Source organism: Somniosus microcephalus, chromosome 23, assembly GCF_052327205.1.
Source record: "Somniosus microcephalus isolate GS21.2 chromosome 23, FLI_Smic_1.0, whole genome shotgun sequence".
Classification (NCBI taxonomy): Eukaryota; Metazoa; Chordata; class Chondrichthyes; order Squaliformes; family Somniosidae; genus Somniosus; species Somniosus microcephalus.
The window spans coordinates 21,444,789-21,463,362 of NC_141009.1; the positions used below are offsets into that span (position 1 = coordinate 21,444,789).

At 43.8% G+C, this 18,574-nt stretch overlaps 1 protein-coding gene across 3 annotated transcripts in view; it reads left to right on the forward strand.

The window, feature by feature from the left end:
* The first annotated feature begins 324 nt into the window (after positions 1–324).
* garnl3 (GTPase activating Rap/RanGAP domain like 3) overlaps positions 325–18,574 on the forward strand; it is a 484,279-nt gene continuing 466,029 nt past the window's right edge. For 2 of the 3 annotated variants that reach the window (XM_085965586.1, XM_085965588.1), the window contains exons 1-2: positions 333–745; positions 4,034–4,103. In XM_085965586.1, coding sequence (XP_085821712.1) covers positions 690–745; positions 4,034–4,103 — 126 coding nt within the window. In that variant the 5' untranslated portion in view covers positions 333–689. Of the gene's footprint in view, positions 746–4,033; positions 4,104–18,574 lie in introns of all 3 variants that reach the window. The other variant, XM_085965587.1, reaches the window with a different exon arrangement.

Below are 18,574 nucleotides of genomic sequence, written 5' to 3' on the forward strand. Positions count from 1 at the left end.
CCTTCGACTGCCGATGCTAATTTCCTGACAGCCGTCAGTCACAATGTAGCCGCCGCAACATTCGGGAGCCGCCGACCGAATGGATACAGTGGGAAGCTCCACCAATCAGCGGCAGCGGCGGGCGGGGCGCTGGCAGCGCGGGGCACGCCGGGAGTTGTAGTCCGCCCGCTCCGGCGGCGCTGGTTTCAAGCGCGGCGCGGCGCGGGAGGGAACTACAAAGGGCGGGCGGGGGGAGGCGCTGCCGGCTGCGGTGTCAGGGAGGGGCGGGGAAAGCGGGTTGACACTTGAAAGGGGGGTGTGTGTGTGTGCCTGTGCCTGCTATGTGTTGAGAATGAAGTGCTGAAGCACAGAGAGTCCACATTCACTATTTGAGATGTGAGCCACGTTTTGTCAGCTCTCATTACCCTGCTATTATTTGGACAGGGGCGGCACACGCTTGCTAATGCGTCGCCTTTTTTTTGTGTGATGTTGTTGCATTGCTGTTAGCATTTCATTTCTTCTGCCGTGCGGTGCTGGAAAACACATTCTCAGCGCATGCTGTGGGGGGGGGGGGGGAGGAATTGTAAAAAAAAATTAAGTCTGCAGAATTGAACCGTGAAGTTGCATTTTTTCCCCATTTAAAAATTGCAGCAGATGAGATGTCTAGTTCCATTGACTAGAAGTGGCTGTGTTGATCGAGAAACGCATGCATGGATATGAGCAGTGCGGATACAGCTTCCACTAAAGTGCTGAGTCTCACACAACGGTAAAATAGATTTCAGTATTATTTATAATGTGTGCTTTCATTCTGCCTGTTTGTGAGAATATAAGCGGGCGCCTCGCCAGTTACGCCTTAACATGTTGAATAAGGTTTGCGGTGCACGGATGTTGCTCGATGTGCCGATACAGTCGTTCCACGCAAAGGTATTGTAAAATACTGGATGCTACTTTATTATTGATGGATGAGAGAGAGAGAAACAAGCCTTTCTGCACGGTGTGGCGAGAAGGAAACGAAATTGTAGTATATTCTGCACTTTTTGTACCATTTCTCATGTCTTCATTCAAATGCGAAACTTTGTTCTTATCGGGCTAAGAGAAATGCATTATTATTTCATGCGTTAAAAGCCAAATATTATCAGATGGCAGACAGGTGTTTTATTATTTAAAGACTGGCCCACAACAGAAAGTGGGCGTAGTGTACTTGATCGCTGAATGTTACTACACTACAGCAGTGAGCCAACTTCCATGGGGTGGTGAATTAAAGCGTTTCATTTCTGTCCAGTGCGGATGTACAGTGTGTTTATTACCCACCAATAATAAACACAACAGTTTGGGTTGAGGTTTTTTTTCTGTACAGATATAAGCATAACTCCCCCCCCCCCCCCCCCCTCACCATGTTCAATTCAGTATTTGCCTATCTTGGGAATGCTTTATATAATTTCTACCACCTGTTATTTTCTCTGTTTTATTCTTAACAATGCATAATAATAATTACAGAGTAATTTGATTAGGGCTATTATTGAGCACTACTATGCCCTTGTAGAACTAATTACACAGCATTTATATATTAAAGGATGGCTCATGAAATCTAACATGGGTTGCAATAAAGGGGAGGATTTTTCCCCCTTAGGAAGTGAAACTAATAGTGCCCTATAGGGATTTATATTACAAATGTCCTTATTAAATATCCTTACTTTTTAATGCGTTACATCCATTTGATGGCATCTGTGAAACATCTCTAAAAATGCAGTTTTAAAAACATTATTATGTTATATAATAGTGCTAATATTTATATTACTATAATGTTGTTTGAAAAAGGTCGGTCATTAAAATTATTTCCACTTGCAGTGCTCATTAACGACATTACTGTTAATGGAATTTATTTGTTTTGTTCTTTGCGTAATCCTTTTTAAAATGGCACGGAAATATTGCGTGATACCTGGCTGTATAACATTCCTTTTCTCTGACTGGCAGATTTCACTGAAAACAGATCACTTGTATTTGAAAGTAAACAGGGATTGAGCTCCCCCGATGGGTCAAAGCGTCATTGCACTGAGATGCGACTAAGCCGCATAGATCAGGAGGGTCCCAGGTTTGATCCCTGCTCTTGCGGTGTGAGCTGATGCATCTCTGGGTTAAAGAGGGGAAATGTTGGCCAGGCAGGGGTTCCCACCCCTGATTCCTATTCAGGGGCGCCTGCTGGAAGTATATGCGCTGATCCGTGCTGGAGGTTTACATGTGTAGATGTTTGGTGAAGAGGGGGGTCAGCTTTGACTCTTGACTCCCTCATTGTGAACTTGACTGGTGGTCCATGAGGAATGATTGCGTGGGCGAGATACCGGAGCGTTGCTGGAACCTCAACAACAACTCAGCATAAATCAGTGCCTTCAAGGGGGGAGAGGCAAGGGCAGAGAACAAAAAGTATATTTGACAGCTATGTTTATTGCTAAAAGGTGTTGAGGACTTGAAGCTGATACCACTTTGAATGTAGCTCAAATGTAATTGCCAAATAAAAAGTGTTAGTCCAGCTCTTCTCAAATGTTTAATGTTTACTTAATAAGAAATGTTCAGACTAGAGTGCTACGAACAGTTACTGCAGTCACCTCCTTCCTCCCTCAAAGCTATATACTCTCTTTTGATATCATTGCCCTTGCTCAAATAGTTGGAATGAATTTATTCTGTTTTATTTACCTTTATTGTTCCACCACCGTAACTCTCTGCCAACACATTGGTGGAACAAATGAACATTTCTCCATTGATTCCTCTCTCAGTGAACCACTGATCGTGTTATAGAATCCCACAGGAAAGGGCAGCATTCCAGCAGCCACAGAAGGTTTTATGAATGCAGCACAAGAGGGTTTTTCCTCAGCAGGGAATGAAAGACACCTCATAATACCGCCTACATTTTTATAGCTAAAAGGACATCTTTCCATACCTGCTGATGGAACCGGCCCTGAATTTACTGCAGATTTATACAGAATTGTAGCCTATCCACAAAAAAACCCCCCAGAAGTATTAGTACTCTGATTTCACATCTATAACCAGCAGGAAAAAAATCTTTGTTTCTAAGATAAATCCTTTTTGTTTACCTGCCGTCACTGTGCAGGTGTCATTAACCTTCACAGTTCACCTCCGAGTTGCAGGAGACCCTAATTGCAAACACTTGGGTGCCTGCTTCTGCAGAACACCGTCAAGTTTGTTGACGTTTTTATTGCCAAGTTGGCCACTCTAGTGTGCCTGTGAGTGGGGCTGTTTGACAAATTCTGTCAGACCAGTTGCCCAATGCATCTTAATCAGCAACAGTTAACATTTGCAGATGAAAAGGAATCGGGCTGAGAGAGACACTTGAAGCTACACTGAAAACAGTGGCTATTATTTTGGATACAATCAAATAGAGACTTTTAAAAACAACATACAAGGAGAGCGGAATGAATAATTTTATTCTCCTAATAGGAATACTTGTTTAATATTGGGGGGGGGGAGGGGCGACTATTGATGAACAGGTATTCAATCATATTAGGTCTGCCTGACTTATCCTCTTAGCCAATTACATTGGGCTTGTTGCCTTGTGGAACACAGGTAATGACCATGGATGGCTGTTCTTTCCAGAAGCTTTGAGAAGCTGAAGGGAATCTCCTTTCTGGAAGTTAATTAAAGTAAAGCAGGTTGAAACAAAATTGGATGAGATAGGTTATGTCCACATCAGCCAAATCAGACTTACTGCAAGGTCCCAGTTCCCAAGATAAGATTCTCAAATGTAATTACCATTGAGCAGTATGCTTGAAACTTTTATTGATCTCATAATGACATAATATTTAATTCAATCACTGGTTTCCATTTAAAGGCTCATGCATTCCAGATTCTTCCTTTTTTGGGTTAATTATGCTGTAGTAGGCAGCAACTGATGCTGCTCGCAGGAAGAGCCCATTGTTTGTGTTTGAGGAGCAATGGCATGAGCGAGCTGGCTGAGCAGCACCAGCTGGTGAGGAGCTGTTTTTGCGTGAAAGGCCTTGCGGCTTTGGATATGTTCACTGATGAAGCGTTTCTTTTCCAGCTCTGCCTCCGAAGACCTGGGCTGTCGGCGCGGGGAGTTCAGCAGGAAGCACTATGGTTCTGTGGAGCTGGTAAGTCAGGAGGTTTTACCGCAATCAAAAAAAAAAAGAGTGGTGTTTGATTTTTTTTTAAAAAGGATCGAAAGGTTCCTGTGGCCAAATGGTGCCGTGCACGCTACCGTTTTCATTTTCTGCAGTTAGCTTTAATAAACCGGCAAAAGTAACTTTTCTCCGATAATAACATTAATGCAATCTGGAAATAACAAAGATTAATTTCATGCAAAATGGAACAATCGCATGACAAACAATTTTCTATGAATATCTTTTGGTTTTATGGGTGTGAAGCAATAGCACCAACAATTCACGTGAATTTGCAAGTCTAGATGGATAATCCTGTTTAAGTATGATCTTTGGATTAAAATATTAATCAGTAGCTCTCTGCTGTTGTCACCTATAAATTCAGTCCTAGATGTAAACAGTTGACTAGAAGTCGTGAAAAACACATGATGTATTACGGGCCGCAGGGCAGATAAGCAAAGTGCAATATACTTTGCATCCTAGTCAACGTTTTACAAGCCCACGGATTTTCATATATATTGTCGATGCGTTATTAACCTTTTTCATCGCATTTTACTTTGAGCCGTGCTTTCAGTGCGCCAGTTGAAAGATGTTGCTAAATAATGCCAATCCATTATTTTGTGGGACATAACAAAGGAAGTCACAACCTGAGGAGCAGATTTACCATTTTCCTCAGGATTCAACCAAGTATCTTTCCTGCGTCATTACAAACAACCGTGTGGTTATTTTTTAAGGATTAAATACATGTAACTAAAGGCACTGGTCCAAACATGGAGTAAAATGCAGGCAAAGATGTGTTTTTTAAATAGTAGACCAGTGAAAGGTTCTAGATTTAGTAGCTTCAATGCTGCACCATTATATTAGTGCTATATATTATAGTGATTATAGGTAGTGGATGAATTGAGCTTAACCTTTCTTGTAAAATGCAAGGGCTGTATTTTCCCCTTTGCTAATTTTCGTGGACATGCATAAGCAACAGTGCATTTGCAGGAGAAAGTACCAGTGAGATGAGCTGTGCTCTGAGCGTCGCTCCTATTCAAATGTGGATTCAGGCAAATTAACAAAAAGGGGGGGGAAAAAGCTGCTGTTTTTTTGGGGTTAAAAGCCAATCACGAGCAATTAATGGTAGAAAGAAAGACAGACTTGCGTTTGTATAGCGCCTTCCACGACCATCGGACATCCCAAAGTGCTTTACAGCCAATGAAGTGTAGTCACTGCTGTAGGAAACGCGGCAGCCAATTTGCGCACAGCAAGCTCCCACAAACCGCAATCTGATAATGACTGGATGATCTGTTTTAGTGATGTTGGTTGAGGGATAAATATTGGCCAGGACACCAGGGATAACTCCCCTGCTCTTCTTCAAAATAGTGCCATGGGATCTTTTACGTCCACCTGAGAGAGCAGACGGGGCCTCGGTTTAACGTCTCATCAGAAAGACGGCACCTCTGACAGTGCAGCACGCCCTCAGCACTGCACTGGAGTGTCGGCCTAGATTTATGTGCTCAAGTCTCTGGAGTGAGACGTGAACCCACAACCTTCTGACTCAGAGGCGAGAGTGCTACCCACTGAGCCACAGCTGACACTATGTCACATAGTAATAACATAGAGGAAAAATGAGCATTGAACTGTGTGTCACACATGGCATTATTTAGCTAAATGAATGGGAAGATCTGGAGGTAGCACCACTTTTTCGGGGGACGCTACCACCCCAAAATGGGCACCACCCAATTTTTCCCCCTTAGTTTATTAAATTAGGTTGCACAGCAATGAAACAATAACAAGTTGCATTTATAAACCACCTTTAACTAACAGCAATGTCCCAGAGAAGGAAAGGAGCAGGCGCCGAGTCTTTGCGTTAGTATGAGGAGAGGTGATCGAAAGCTAGGTCCGAGAGATGCGCTTTGAGCAGACTTTCAAAGGTAGAAAAGCCAGAGGTCTTAAGGAGGGAGTTCCAAGGAATTGGACCATGGCGGTGGAAGGGTCTGCCATCTAAGTCAAAGTAAAGGATGGGGGCAGAAAGACGTACAAGAGGCCCGAGTCAGAGGATACAAGAGGGATCTAAGACCGGAGAAAATTACAGAGGAAATATAGAACAAGGCATTGGAGGAATTTAGGAGACAGGGAGTCAGTGTAGGTCAGCGAGGGAGGGAGTGATAGGTAAGTGGGACTTGACATCGGAGAGGGTAACAGCAGCAGAGCTTTAGATGATTTGGAGTTTATGGAGGATGTAGTTCAGGAGGTCAGCAAATAGGTTTTAGAGAAGTTGAGTTCAGAGGTGACAAAGGTTTGGAATTAAGTTTGAGGCAGAGCTGGGGAATGTTGCAGAGGCTGAAGTAAGTGGTCTTGGTAATGCATACGATGGAGAGTTTGAAGTTTAGCTCTCAGATGAACAAAATGGTGAGATTGCATGCAGTGTGATTCAAACTGAGCGAGCGGCCATGGGGGGAAATGGGGAAATGGGTGTGGCATTTATATCAGGGAGTTTGGTCTTCCCAATATGAATTCAGACTCATCCACGACAATGCCAGATGGGGAGGAGAAGAGAAAAGGGCAGCTGAGGACATCCTGCAGATAGTCTCCGCCTTTGAGGTGAAGAAATCCTTAAGCTCCTCACACTTGGTGCTGGAGGTGAGGCTGGAAGGGGAAAGGGAAAGGGGTTTAAAGTGGCAGTTTGCCATAGAGAAAAGGATTCAAGGGTTGTTCTTGCAGGATAGAATTACATAGAATATACAGCACAGGAACAGGCCATTCGGCCCAACCAGTCCATGCCGGTGATTATGCTCCACGCGAGCCTCCTCCCATCCTTCCTCGTCTAACTCTATCGGCATAATCTTCTATTCGCTTCTTCCCCCCATGCTTATCTAGCTTCCCCTTAAATTCATATAGATTGTGTTCTATGAATACATCCCAACACCCTGCTAACTTTAGCTACAGCTTCTCTACGTTAATCCTGGAGCAATAGTAGAATTTGACTATCGAGAAGATCGTCTCTTAATAATGTACAGTTGCTTCCATTCTTCAAAGCTACTTTTTTATTATATCGAAGAATTCCAGTTGAAATACAAAGAGAAGACTGGCAGTTCATTTCTGGATTCCAATTAGATAAAAACTGAGTCTGATATTGACTCGATTTATAAGAAAGGGAATGTTTTAATATAGCTTGCTGGGAATTTTAGCAAAAAGTTTATGTTTCTCCCTTAATTATTGTTCACTTCAGAAATGAACAATCCACTTAATTTCAGATCAAGGTTTTCTATCCAGACATTAACCCACCAGGCACCTCTTTTGTGCTTCAAATGGAATTCTTACTTCTGGCAGTGTGGCATTGACGCATTGAAACAATTCAACATGCTCAAAGAGGCGATAAGTTACTGTGTGACACATTTCAATAAACCAAACGGTTGTGGCTACATGCAAGGTCTTGTAAGTAAATTTGGGCGTTTCTCAATTTATGCTCAGTCACTTTGCAAAGTATTGTGTACTCCACAGGAGCGTTACAAACTTTTTGCCGTTTCTATTGGTTACGTGGCTCGCTAACTGCTCGAGAAGCTGTGTTGTGATTGATTTTATTTTTGGCATTCTCATCACGGATGAAAATGATAAATGATGCCATTTTGTTAGTGGATCACACGTGACTCAAAAAAAGATTATACGTTCACTCAAAAGGGAGTTATTGAGAGAAAATACAGTTCTAAATGCTTTGGGGTCAGCCAGCCATGATAGTTGGCTTTGACAAGCCGTAGATAAAACCATTCTCAGCCCCCATACCTGCCTTACTGTGACCTGTGTATAGAGGTGGGTTCATGTGATGGGATGGAAAGTTTCTAACTTTTCAACGATAGGATATTTCAGGAAATGACGCGTAATTATTTAATACAGGAATGAATGAACAAGTTGAAGTTTACTTCGAAGCAGATTTAACTTTAGCACCATAAATTGTCAGAACAAAATGTAACCTATTTTTGACATGAAAGCCTTTTTTGACATTAGTACATTTAGATTTGTATTAGTGTAAAAATATTCATAGGTCAAGAATATTTGGCTGAATGAAAGGTAGAGGCTAGGAAGGCAGAATAAAATCCTACATTTTATAAACCTGAATTCTCCACCAAGTTCTTTTTCTGAAGCAAGTCCTTTTATTAAGTGATGTATGATAACTGTTGTGCAGTATTTTTTAAATCTCCTTTTTGGTCTTTGTAACCATTTTGCTTAAATAAAACCGAGCATACAATTTAAACAGAGAATTGGAGTAATATGTGTAGGTGTATCGTACACAGCTATCGTAGTGTGTTGCTGTTTCTCAGTTGTTGCTTCACCTTGTATCATAAGTCGGTCGACCTACGGTGCAGTATGTGTAAGGATTTTGAATAATTACAGCTTTAACTCAAGTATAATGGATAGGTGGATGTTAAGGGTCTTGAAGTTCATGTCCTTGTATAAAATAAAGCTCTTTCCTGCCTGTAGAGATGGGGTAGGACTCCTTATTTTGCTCCTTGGAAGAATGTCAAGGAGATTACAGCGATCACCATTTAAGGATGCTAAATTAGAATGAGTATATAACATATTTGTAATAAGATCTGTTGGGACACCTCAAACTTCTGCCTACTTGTAATGGCATGAGTATATCAAAATGCTAATGTAGCAGCTGACATGCTATCGCCCTTGAATTTATCTTCTATATTGTAGATGTGTGATAGCGGAAAACCTTTCTAACCCCTTTAAAGTAGACGTATCCGAGATGTCAAGGGGGCTGATATCTTAAATATTATTGATGTTACAACTGTTGAAAGCCCAGGTAACTTATCAACAATCCACATGTTGGTGTAGCTGCATCTGAAGATCCTTTGGTTGAAACCTCTGAAAATCATATCTCCGGAACATAAAAAGTAACTATAAAATTGCATACTCTGTAATGCCTAAGGCTATTGAGATACAGGCCCGTATTTTCTGATCTGAGGCGTCCTGCGTGCCCTTACCTGAGGGCTCCGGAGGTCTGGACATTTCCGCTCCTGGGCCTCTCCACTAGGAAATGCGCAGGGCCCAGGTATCCCAGGGGCGCAGGCAGTTCGCAAGCGTCCCTGGGATCATGTGGGCCATGGGGAACCAATGGGAGAAGGGAATCTCCCTTCATACTTTTGACAGCTTAGACCCGTCAAAAGTATGAATGGAGATCACTCCAAAAACACATCAAAACATTAAATACATTTTTTTTTAATTCACGTTTTTAAACTTAGTTAAAATTACGTTAAATTAAATATTTTAAACAAAAATGTAATGTTTTTTACAGGGCTAAAAATAAACTTACCTTTTTTAAAAAGTATTTTTTATATTATAAATAAGTGAAATTAAAAAAAAAACTTTAAAAAACTCTTATGCTGGTAAAAGCCAGCCTTACGTCTGCTTTTACCAGGTGTAAGATTTTTAAAGGTTTTCAGTGGGCAGAGGTTCTGCAGAAAGCGGAACGCTCTGCCCGCAGAGGCCCTTCTCCAGGGCAGGCGGAGGATCTCGGAAATGCCGGTTTTCAGCGCATGCGATTCACATGCCTGAAACCGGCACTTGCGAGGTCCCTACGGGTGCGTACACAGCTCGAACACACCCGTAGGCATCGGAAAATACGGGCCATAATCTTGGAAGTGGGAAAAAAAAAAATCGCTAAATAAAAACAGAAGAATTAGAGGTTGTCATCGGTGTTGATGAAGTTTGAAGCTTGCATAGGTGTGTTAAACATACAGAGAAACCGCGCTGGCTAAAAGCTCGCTGATCATGTGACTAGAAAATGTAGTCTCTTTTTTCAGTCTGTTCTTGCGAAGCTGTACTTATTGCCCATCCCTAGTTGCCCTGAAGTGATTACTTTTATAGCTGAATGGCTTGCTAGTCTACTTCAGACAGCACTAAGAAACAAAGAAAGAATGAAAGAAAGTCTTGCATTTATATAGCGCTTTTCACGACCTTAGGACATCCCAAAGCGCTTTACAGCCAATGAAGTACTTTTTGAAGTGTAGTCACTAGGAAATGCAGCAGCCAATTTGCACACAGCAAGCTCCCACAAACAGCAATGCGATAATGAACAGATAATCTGTTTTAGTGATGTTGATTGAGGGATAAATATTGGCCAGGTCACCGAGGAGCACTCCCCTGCTCTTCTTTAAAAATAGTGCCATGGGATCCTTTACGTCCACCTGAGAGAGCAGACGGGGCCTCGGTTTAACGTCTCAGCCGAATGGCGGGAGTTAATCACGTAGTCTGTGTAAAGTCCACGCCTCAATAATACACGGACTTTGGGAGAACAGTTTAACAGGTACTTTACTGAACAAGAGGCAGCTTGAAACTGAAACTACAGAAGCCTGCTAGGGCCTTTTATACAGGGGCGGTCACTGCCGGTACTGCAGTCTAAGACCAGTTATTCCCTTAAAGGTACATACACAACAATTCCTCCCCTTTTAGATAAACAGTACATAACATTCATTTAACAACTAAATAATAACTAATTACAATTACAATTTTCTCAGTAATATATACATCAACTGAAATAGTCATTTATAAGTTCAGTCTTTGAGGAGGCTTCCTGATCCAGACTGGATAGCGCCTTTCTCAAGTATCCTGTTCTGGCGGTGGAGTCAATTCTGGCTCATTGTCATTGGTTGGTTCGTCAGCTTCCAATACCCCTGCTTCTGAGGTAGACGCAATCTGTACTTCGGGCTCATTACCAGGTGCACATGCTTGTGGTACAGGTTTGGCTTGTTCCTGTGACTCTAGAATCTGGTCAGCATGGCGTCTCACGATGCTCTCTCCAACGTCCACTGTGTACATTAGTGGTCCCTGCTGTGTGCATATCGTGCCTGGCTGCCATTTTTCTGTTCGGTAATCGCGGGCCAAGACTGGTTGCCCTATCTTGAAGCTCCTGGTTGGCTTCTCATTTATGTGCTGGAACTGCTTATCCTCAACATCTCGTCTTATGTTTGGTTTGAGCAAATCCAAGCGACATCTTAGTCTCCGGTTGAAAAACAGTACGGCTGGAGTTTGGTTGGTTACTGCATGTGTCGCATTCCGGTAAGCAAACAGGAAGTTATCCACCTTGTGTTGCAGTGGTATGTCGTCATTATACATTGCCTTTATGGCCTTTTTAAAGGTCTGAACAAACCTCTCAGCCAATCCATTTGTGGCTGGATGATATGGGGCAGATGTGTAATGTTTCACCCCATTATTCTTCAGGAACCTCCGGAAATCCTCAGACACAAACTGTGGGCCATTGTCGGAACAGATCTGTTCTGGCAACCCATTCCTGGCGAAGATGGTCCTTAGGACTGCAATAGTTTTCTCCGTGGTGGTGGAGGACATTTTAATGACCTCTGGCCATTTCGAATGGGCGTCCACAGCGATTAGAAACATTGAGTCCATAAATGGACCAGCGAAATCAATGTGTACCCGTTGCCATGGAGATGAGGGCCACTCCCATGGATGTAGCAGGGCCTGTGGTGGAGCGTTTTGGACCTTCTGGCATCCTGTGCATCTCTTGGTCATATCCTCGATTTCTTTATCGATTCCCGGCCACCACACAAACGCCCTGGCTAGGCTCTTCATTTTTACCCCTCCCAGATGACCCTCGTGAAGCTCATTGAATACTCTATCTCTCAACTTGGGTGGAATTACCACTCGGGATCCACACATCAAGGTTCCCCGGCACACTGACAGCTGTTCCCTCCTTGGCGAGAATGCTGGCAACAGTGAGTCGCCATATGCTGGCCATCCCTTCACCGTCAAATCATAGACCCGAGAGAGTGTCGGGTCATTTCGGGTTTCCTTCTCAATACTTGCGTTTGTAACAGGCAAACATTCGACTATGGTCGCATGGAATATCTCCACCGGGTCCACTGCAGGTGCTTCTTCCGCTGTAGGCAACGGTAGGCGCGACAGCCCATCAGCGTTTCCATGTTGTTTCGTACCTTTGTACTCTATGTCATACTGATGTGCCCCTAGAAAAAGTGACCATCTTTGCAGCCTTTGCGCCGTCATCACCGGAACGCCCTTCTTTGGGTTAAAAATTGAGACCAGGGGTTGATGATCAGTCAGTAGGGTGAATTTCTGCCCGTGCAGATAGTGATTGAACTTCTTCTCCCCCCACACCAGGCTGAGGGCCTCCCTGTCAATCTGGGCGTAGTTACGCTCGGCTGAGGTTAGCGAGCGCGATGCAAAGGCTATTGGCCTCTCTGAACCATCACGGAATTTGTGTGACAGCACCGCTCCAATGCCGTAAGGTGACGCATCACATGCCAACCGAATCGGTAGCGTTGGGTTGTAGTGGGCCAATACTTCTTTTGAAGTGATTTGGCATTTACATTCCTGAAAGGCACGCTTACACTCATCACTCCATTTCCATGTTACACCAGTTTGAAGGAGGGCGTTCAGTGGGTGCAGAATTGTAGATAAATTCGGCAAGAACTTATGGTAGTAGTTCACCAACCCGAGGAACGACCTCAGTTGCGACACATTTTCTGGTGCTGGAGCCTTGACTACAGCCTCAATCTTGTCCGGCGACTTATGCAACCCTTCCTCATCAATCATGTGGCCACAATACGAGATTTGTCTCCTGAAGAACTCGCATTTGGGACGGTTGGCTCGTAGCCCATATTCCTGCAATCTCGTGAGCACCTGTTCCAGGTTGGCAAGGTGTTCATTGTCATTTTCGCCCGTAACCAGGATGTCGTCCAAATAACACTGGGTCCCCGGGATCCCTTGCAGGACTTGTTCCATTGCCCTCTGCCACATAGCCGGGGCCGATGCTACCCCAAATACCAGTCGATTGTACTGGTAAAGGCCTTTGTGAGTGTTTATCGTGAGGTATTTCCTAGATGCTTCTTCCACCTCCATTTGTAGATACGCTTGAGCCAGGTCAATCTTTGTAAAACGTTTCCCTCCAGATAGTGAGGCGAAAATATCTTCTATCCGCGGAAGCGGATACTGTACTGTGTGCAGGACTGGGTTCACAGTCACCTTGAAGTCCCCACAGATGCGAACCTTCCTTGGCTCCCCAGACGTGCTGCTCAATGCTTTCTTCATTACAGGAACGATGGGTGTGGCCCACTCGCTCCAGTCCACCTTAGACAGCACCCCCGAACGCTCCAGACTCTCCAGTTCAGCTTCCACAGCTGGGCGTATCGCGTATGGCACCGGTCTGGCCTTGAAAAATGTTGGGGTTGCGTTATCCTCAATCTTTATGGTTGCCTTTACTCCTTTTAGAGTCCCAAGTCCTTGTTGAAACACCTCTTCCGCGTCAAATAGAATTTGTGACAGATGTCCAGGTGCGACGTCATCATCTTTTTTGTCAGTCACAGTTAGTGCCAGAATGGAATGCCAATCCAATTGTAGTCTTCGGATCCATTCACGTCCCAATAATGGTGGTCCTCCATCTCGTAGTATATACATGTATAGTTTCTGTGTTTCCTTTCCGTTATATTCAACTGGCACCCTTATTTTTCCTCTGGGGTAGACCTTTTGCCCCGTGTATGTCTTCAATACAATGGACGTGTCCTTTAAGGGTATGTGTGAGAATAGCCACTCATAGTCTCGTCGATTCATGACAGTTGGGGCTGATCCTGTGTCCAATTCCATCTTCACTGGGGACCCTGCTATCATGAGGGTGACCCAAATGGTTCGGTGATCTTCTTTTGCGATCACGTTGTGTAACTTTAAACAACTTAGTCGCCTGCTCCCGGAGTCCTTATCACTCTCCTGATCTTCTGAACTACTATCTGTCAGTTTCTTTACTTTCCTGTACTGTTCCTTAGTAGTTTTTGTCATGTTGGTCTTCTTTCCCGACCTGCAGACTCTTGCTATATGTCCCATTTTCCCGCATTGCATGCATATTTTGTCTTTAAACCAGCAGTCCTTCTGCTCATGGGTTGTTCTGCCGCAGCGATAGCACTTTTCGGCTCCATACGCCATTTCGTTAGTGCTGTATTCTTGTGGTTTCTGTTGTATTTCCGCAGCTCCCCGTGCTGCTGCTTCGTAGGATACTGCCACGCTGAAAGCCTGTTCTAGCGTCAGGTCCTTTTTTGAAAGTAGTCGTTTCTGGGTTCCTTCACTCTGGAGCCCGCAGACAAACTTATCCCGTAAGGTGTCTGCCAGTCCTGCTCCGAACTGGCAGTGCTTCGATAACTTGCGTAGTTCCGTAAGATAGTCAGCATTGCTCTCATCTTTGTGCTGGTTTCTTTTATGGAACTTGAATCTTTCTGCTATCAGCAGTGGTGTAGGGCTTAGATGTTCCTGTAAGATATGAACAATCTCCTCAAAACTTTTCTCCATTGGTTTAGCTGGGGTAATTAAATTCCGCAATAGGCCGTACGTACTCGCACCCATCAGATTTAATAATACCGACGCCCTCTTTCCATCAGCCACCTCATTTGCCTTGCAGTACACTTCAATTCTTTCCACATACGTGGTCCAGTCTTCTACCTCATTGTCAAAAGCAGTGATACTGCCACTCTTCGGCATCTTGGGCGATTTAAAATGGCGCCTCCCGCGCTTTTGCTTCTTCCCCAATGGAATAAAATGGCGCCTCCCGCGCTTTTGCTTCTTCCCCAACGGGATAAAATGGCGCCTCCTGCGCTTTTGCTTCTTCCCCTTACTGCCACGCTGCTCCTAGTGTTCTATGGGGTAATGTCGGCGACCCGCAGCTTCGGCGCGTCTCGCTTTCCTTCCCCCCCCCCCCGTTTAGTTTCTCTCCGCTGTCCTGTTCTCGAGCACCGACCGTGCCCTGTGCGCTCCACCCTCTCTCTCTTGTTTTCTTTTCCCGGCGACGCTGGGCGGCCCGATTTGTAGAGCTGCTCGATCGAGCTTAAGCCCGCCGCAGTCCGGAAGGGTCAGCGCGCTACCTGCTACCAGCACGATTTGCTGGAACCACAGTCTCTCCCGCAATTCTTCAAACACCGATGGATTCTTTGGGCGGTTGCCCTCGGTCGACGCCCGTTGCTCAGACTACGACCTTCCAGGACCTTCCTTTCAGGCGAGATTCCCGTGAGATGATGTCACACTGCAGGTGAGTTCGAACTTACTCGTCGCCACTGTAAAGTCCGCGCCTCAATAATACACGGACTTCGGGAGAACAGTTTAACAGGTACTTTACTGAACAAGAGGCAGCTTGAAACTGAAACTACAGAAGCCTGCTAGGGCCTTTTATACAGGGGTGGTCACTGCTAGTACTGCAGTCTAAGACCAGCTATTCCCTTAAAGGTACATACACAACAGTCTGGGACTGGTGTTGCATGTAGGCCAGAGCAGGTAAGGGGTACAAAGTTCCCTTCTCTGAAGGACATTAGTGAACCTGCTAATCTGGCAGCGTCCATGGTTATATTTTAATTACCAGACTTATTGAGTTCCATTTCATGATTTACCGTGCTGGGATCTGAACACTTGACTCCTGGTTTGCTAGTCCAGTACAATGACCACAGTACAGTACTATCATACCCAAGCACCTGATGCGGGGACAATTGGAATACAACTGAAAATTTCAACAAACTTTCCAAGTCCATTCTGAGGCAGAGCACGCAGCAGATGTCTCATTCTATTAAGCACCGTCTCATCTATAATTAGATACTGTGAGTGCAATTTCCATCACATGCTATTCTTTGATTTTGTTATGGTTTATGTTTCATAGTGGGGTAATTTCATTTATTTTCAGTATCTTCATTACACCTCCAAACTCCCAAATCCTGATCAGACCTTTCCCATATGGCAAGTTTTTCATGTGTATTTTTAAGAACATAAGAAATAGGAGCAGGAGTAGGCCATTCAGCCCCTCGAGCCTGCTCCGCCATTCAATAAGATCATGTCTGATCTTCTACCTCAACTCCACTTTCCTGCACTCTCTCCATATCCCATGATTCCCATAATATCCAAAAATCTATCGATCTCTGTCTTAAATATACTCAACAACTAAGCTTCCACAGCCCTCTGGGGTAGAGAATTCCAAAGATTCACAACCCTCAGTGAAGACATTTCTCCTCATCTCAGCCCTAAATGGCCGACCCCTTATTCTGAGACTGTGACCCCTGGTTCTAGACTCCCCAGCCAGGGGAAACATCCTCCCTGCATCTACCCTGTCAAGCCCTGTAAGAATTTTGTATGTTTCAATGAGATCACCTCTCATTCTTCTAAAGTCTAGAGAATATAGGCCCAGTCTACTCAATCTCTCCTCATAGAACAATCCCCTCATCCCAGGAATCAGTCTGGTGAACCTTTGTTGCACTCCCTCTATGGTAAGTATATCCTTCCTTAGGTAAGGAGACCAAAACTGTACACAATACTCCAGGTGTGGTCTCACCAGGGCCCTATATAATTGCAGTAAGACGTCTTTACTCTTATACTCAAATCCTCTTGTAATAAAGGCCAACATACCGTTTGCTTTCCTAATTGCTTGCTGTACCTGCATGTTAACGTTTAGTGATTCGTGTACAAGGGCACCCAGGTCCCTCTGAACACCAACATTTCCCAATCTCTCACCATTTAAAAAAAAAATACTCTGCTTTTCTATTTTTCCTACCAAAGTGGATAACTTCACATTTCGCCACATTATATTCCATCTTGCCCACTCACTTAGCCTATTCTATATCCCCTTGAAGCCTCTTTGCATCTTCCTCACAACTTACATTCCCACCTAGCTTTGATTCATCAGCAAACTTGGATATATTACATTTGGTCCCCTCATCCAAATCATTGATATAGATTGTGAATAGCTGAGGCCCAAGCACTGATCCTTGCGGTACCCCACTAGTTACAGCCTGCCAACCCGAAAATGACCCATTTATTCCTACTCTCTATTTTCTGTCCATTAACCAATCCTCAATCCATGCTAGTATATTACCCCCAATCCCATGAGCCCTAATTTTGTTTAATAATCTCTTGTGTGGCACCTAATCGAATGCCTTCTGAAAATCCAAATACACCACAGCCACTGGTTCCCCCTTATCTATTCTGCTAGTTACAACCTCAAAAAACTCGAACAGATTCGTCAAACATGATTTCCCTTTCATAAATCCGTGTTGACTCTGCCCAATCCTATTATTATTTTCTAAGTGCCCTGTTACCATGTCCTTAATAGTAGATTCTAGCATTTTCCCTGCTACTGATGTCAGGCTAACTGGTCTGTAGTTCCCCATTTTCTCTCTCCCTCCTTTCTTAAATAGTGGGGTTATATTTGCTACCTTCCAATCTGCAGGAACCATTCTAGAATCTATGGAAATTTGGAAGATGACAACCAATGCATCCACTATCTCTATAGCCACTTCTTTCAAAACCCTAGGATGTGGGCCATCAGGTCCAGGGGATTTATCGGCTTTCAGTCCCATTCATTTCTTCAGTACTATTTTTTTCTAATACTATTTTCTTTCAGGTCTTCATTCTTGCTAGACCCTTGGTTCTCCACTATTTCTGGAGAACCAAGGGTCTCCTTCAGTGAAGACAGACACAAAGTATTTGTTTAATTTCTCTGCCATTTCCTTATTCCCCATTATAATTTCCCCTGTCTCAGCCTGCAAGGGACCCACATTTACTTTCACTAATCTTTTCTTTTTTACATACCAATAGAAGCTTTTACAGTCTGTTTTTATGTCTCTCGCTAGTTTACTCTCATTCTATTTTCCCTTTCTTTATCAATTTCTTGGTCCTCCTTTGCTGAATTCTAAAATTCTCCCAATCCTCAGGCTTACTCCTCTTTTTGGCAACATTATCAGCCTTTTCCTTTGATCTAATACTATCTTTAACTTCTCTTGTTAGCCACGGTTGGACCGCTTTTCCTGTGGGGTTTTTGTGCCTTAAAGGAATGTATATTTGTTGTAAATTATGTATTAATTCTTTAAATGTTAGTCATTGCTTGTCTACTGTCATACCTTTTAATGTAGTTTCCCAATCTACCTTAGTCAACTCACGCCTCATACCTACGTAGTTTGCTTTGTTTAGATTTAAGACCCTAGTTTCGGATTTAACTAAATCACTTTTGAACTTAATATAAAATTCTATCATACTATGGTCACTCTTCCCTAAAGGCCCCTATTCTGCATTTCCTACTTGTATTCTAATTGTACAGTTTTGGTCTCCTTACCTAAGGAAGGATATACTTGCCTTAGAGAGAGTGCAACGAAGGTTCACCAGACTGATCCCTGGGATGGGGGAATTTTCCTATGAGGGGAGATTGAGTAGACTAGGTCTATATTCCCTAGAGTTTAGAAGAATGAGAGGTGATCTCATTGAAACATAACATTTTTAAAGGGCTTGACAGGGCAGATGCAGGGAGGATGTTTCCCCTGGCTGGGGAGTCCAGAACCAGGGGTCACAGTCTCAGAATAAGGGGTCGGCCATTTAGGACTCAGATGAGGAGAAATTTCTTCACTCAGAGGGCGGTGAATCTTTGGAATTCTCTCCCCCAGAGGGCTGTGGAGGCTCAGTCATTGAATATATTCAAGACAGAGAGC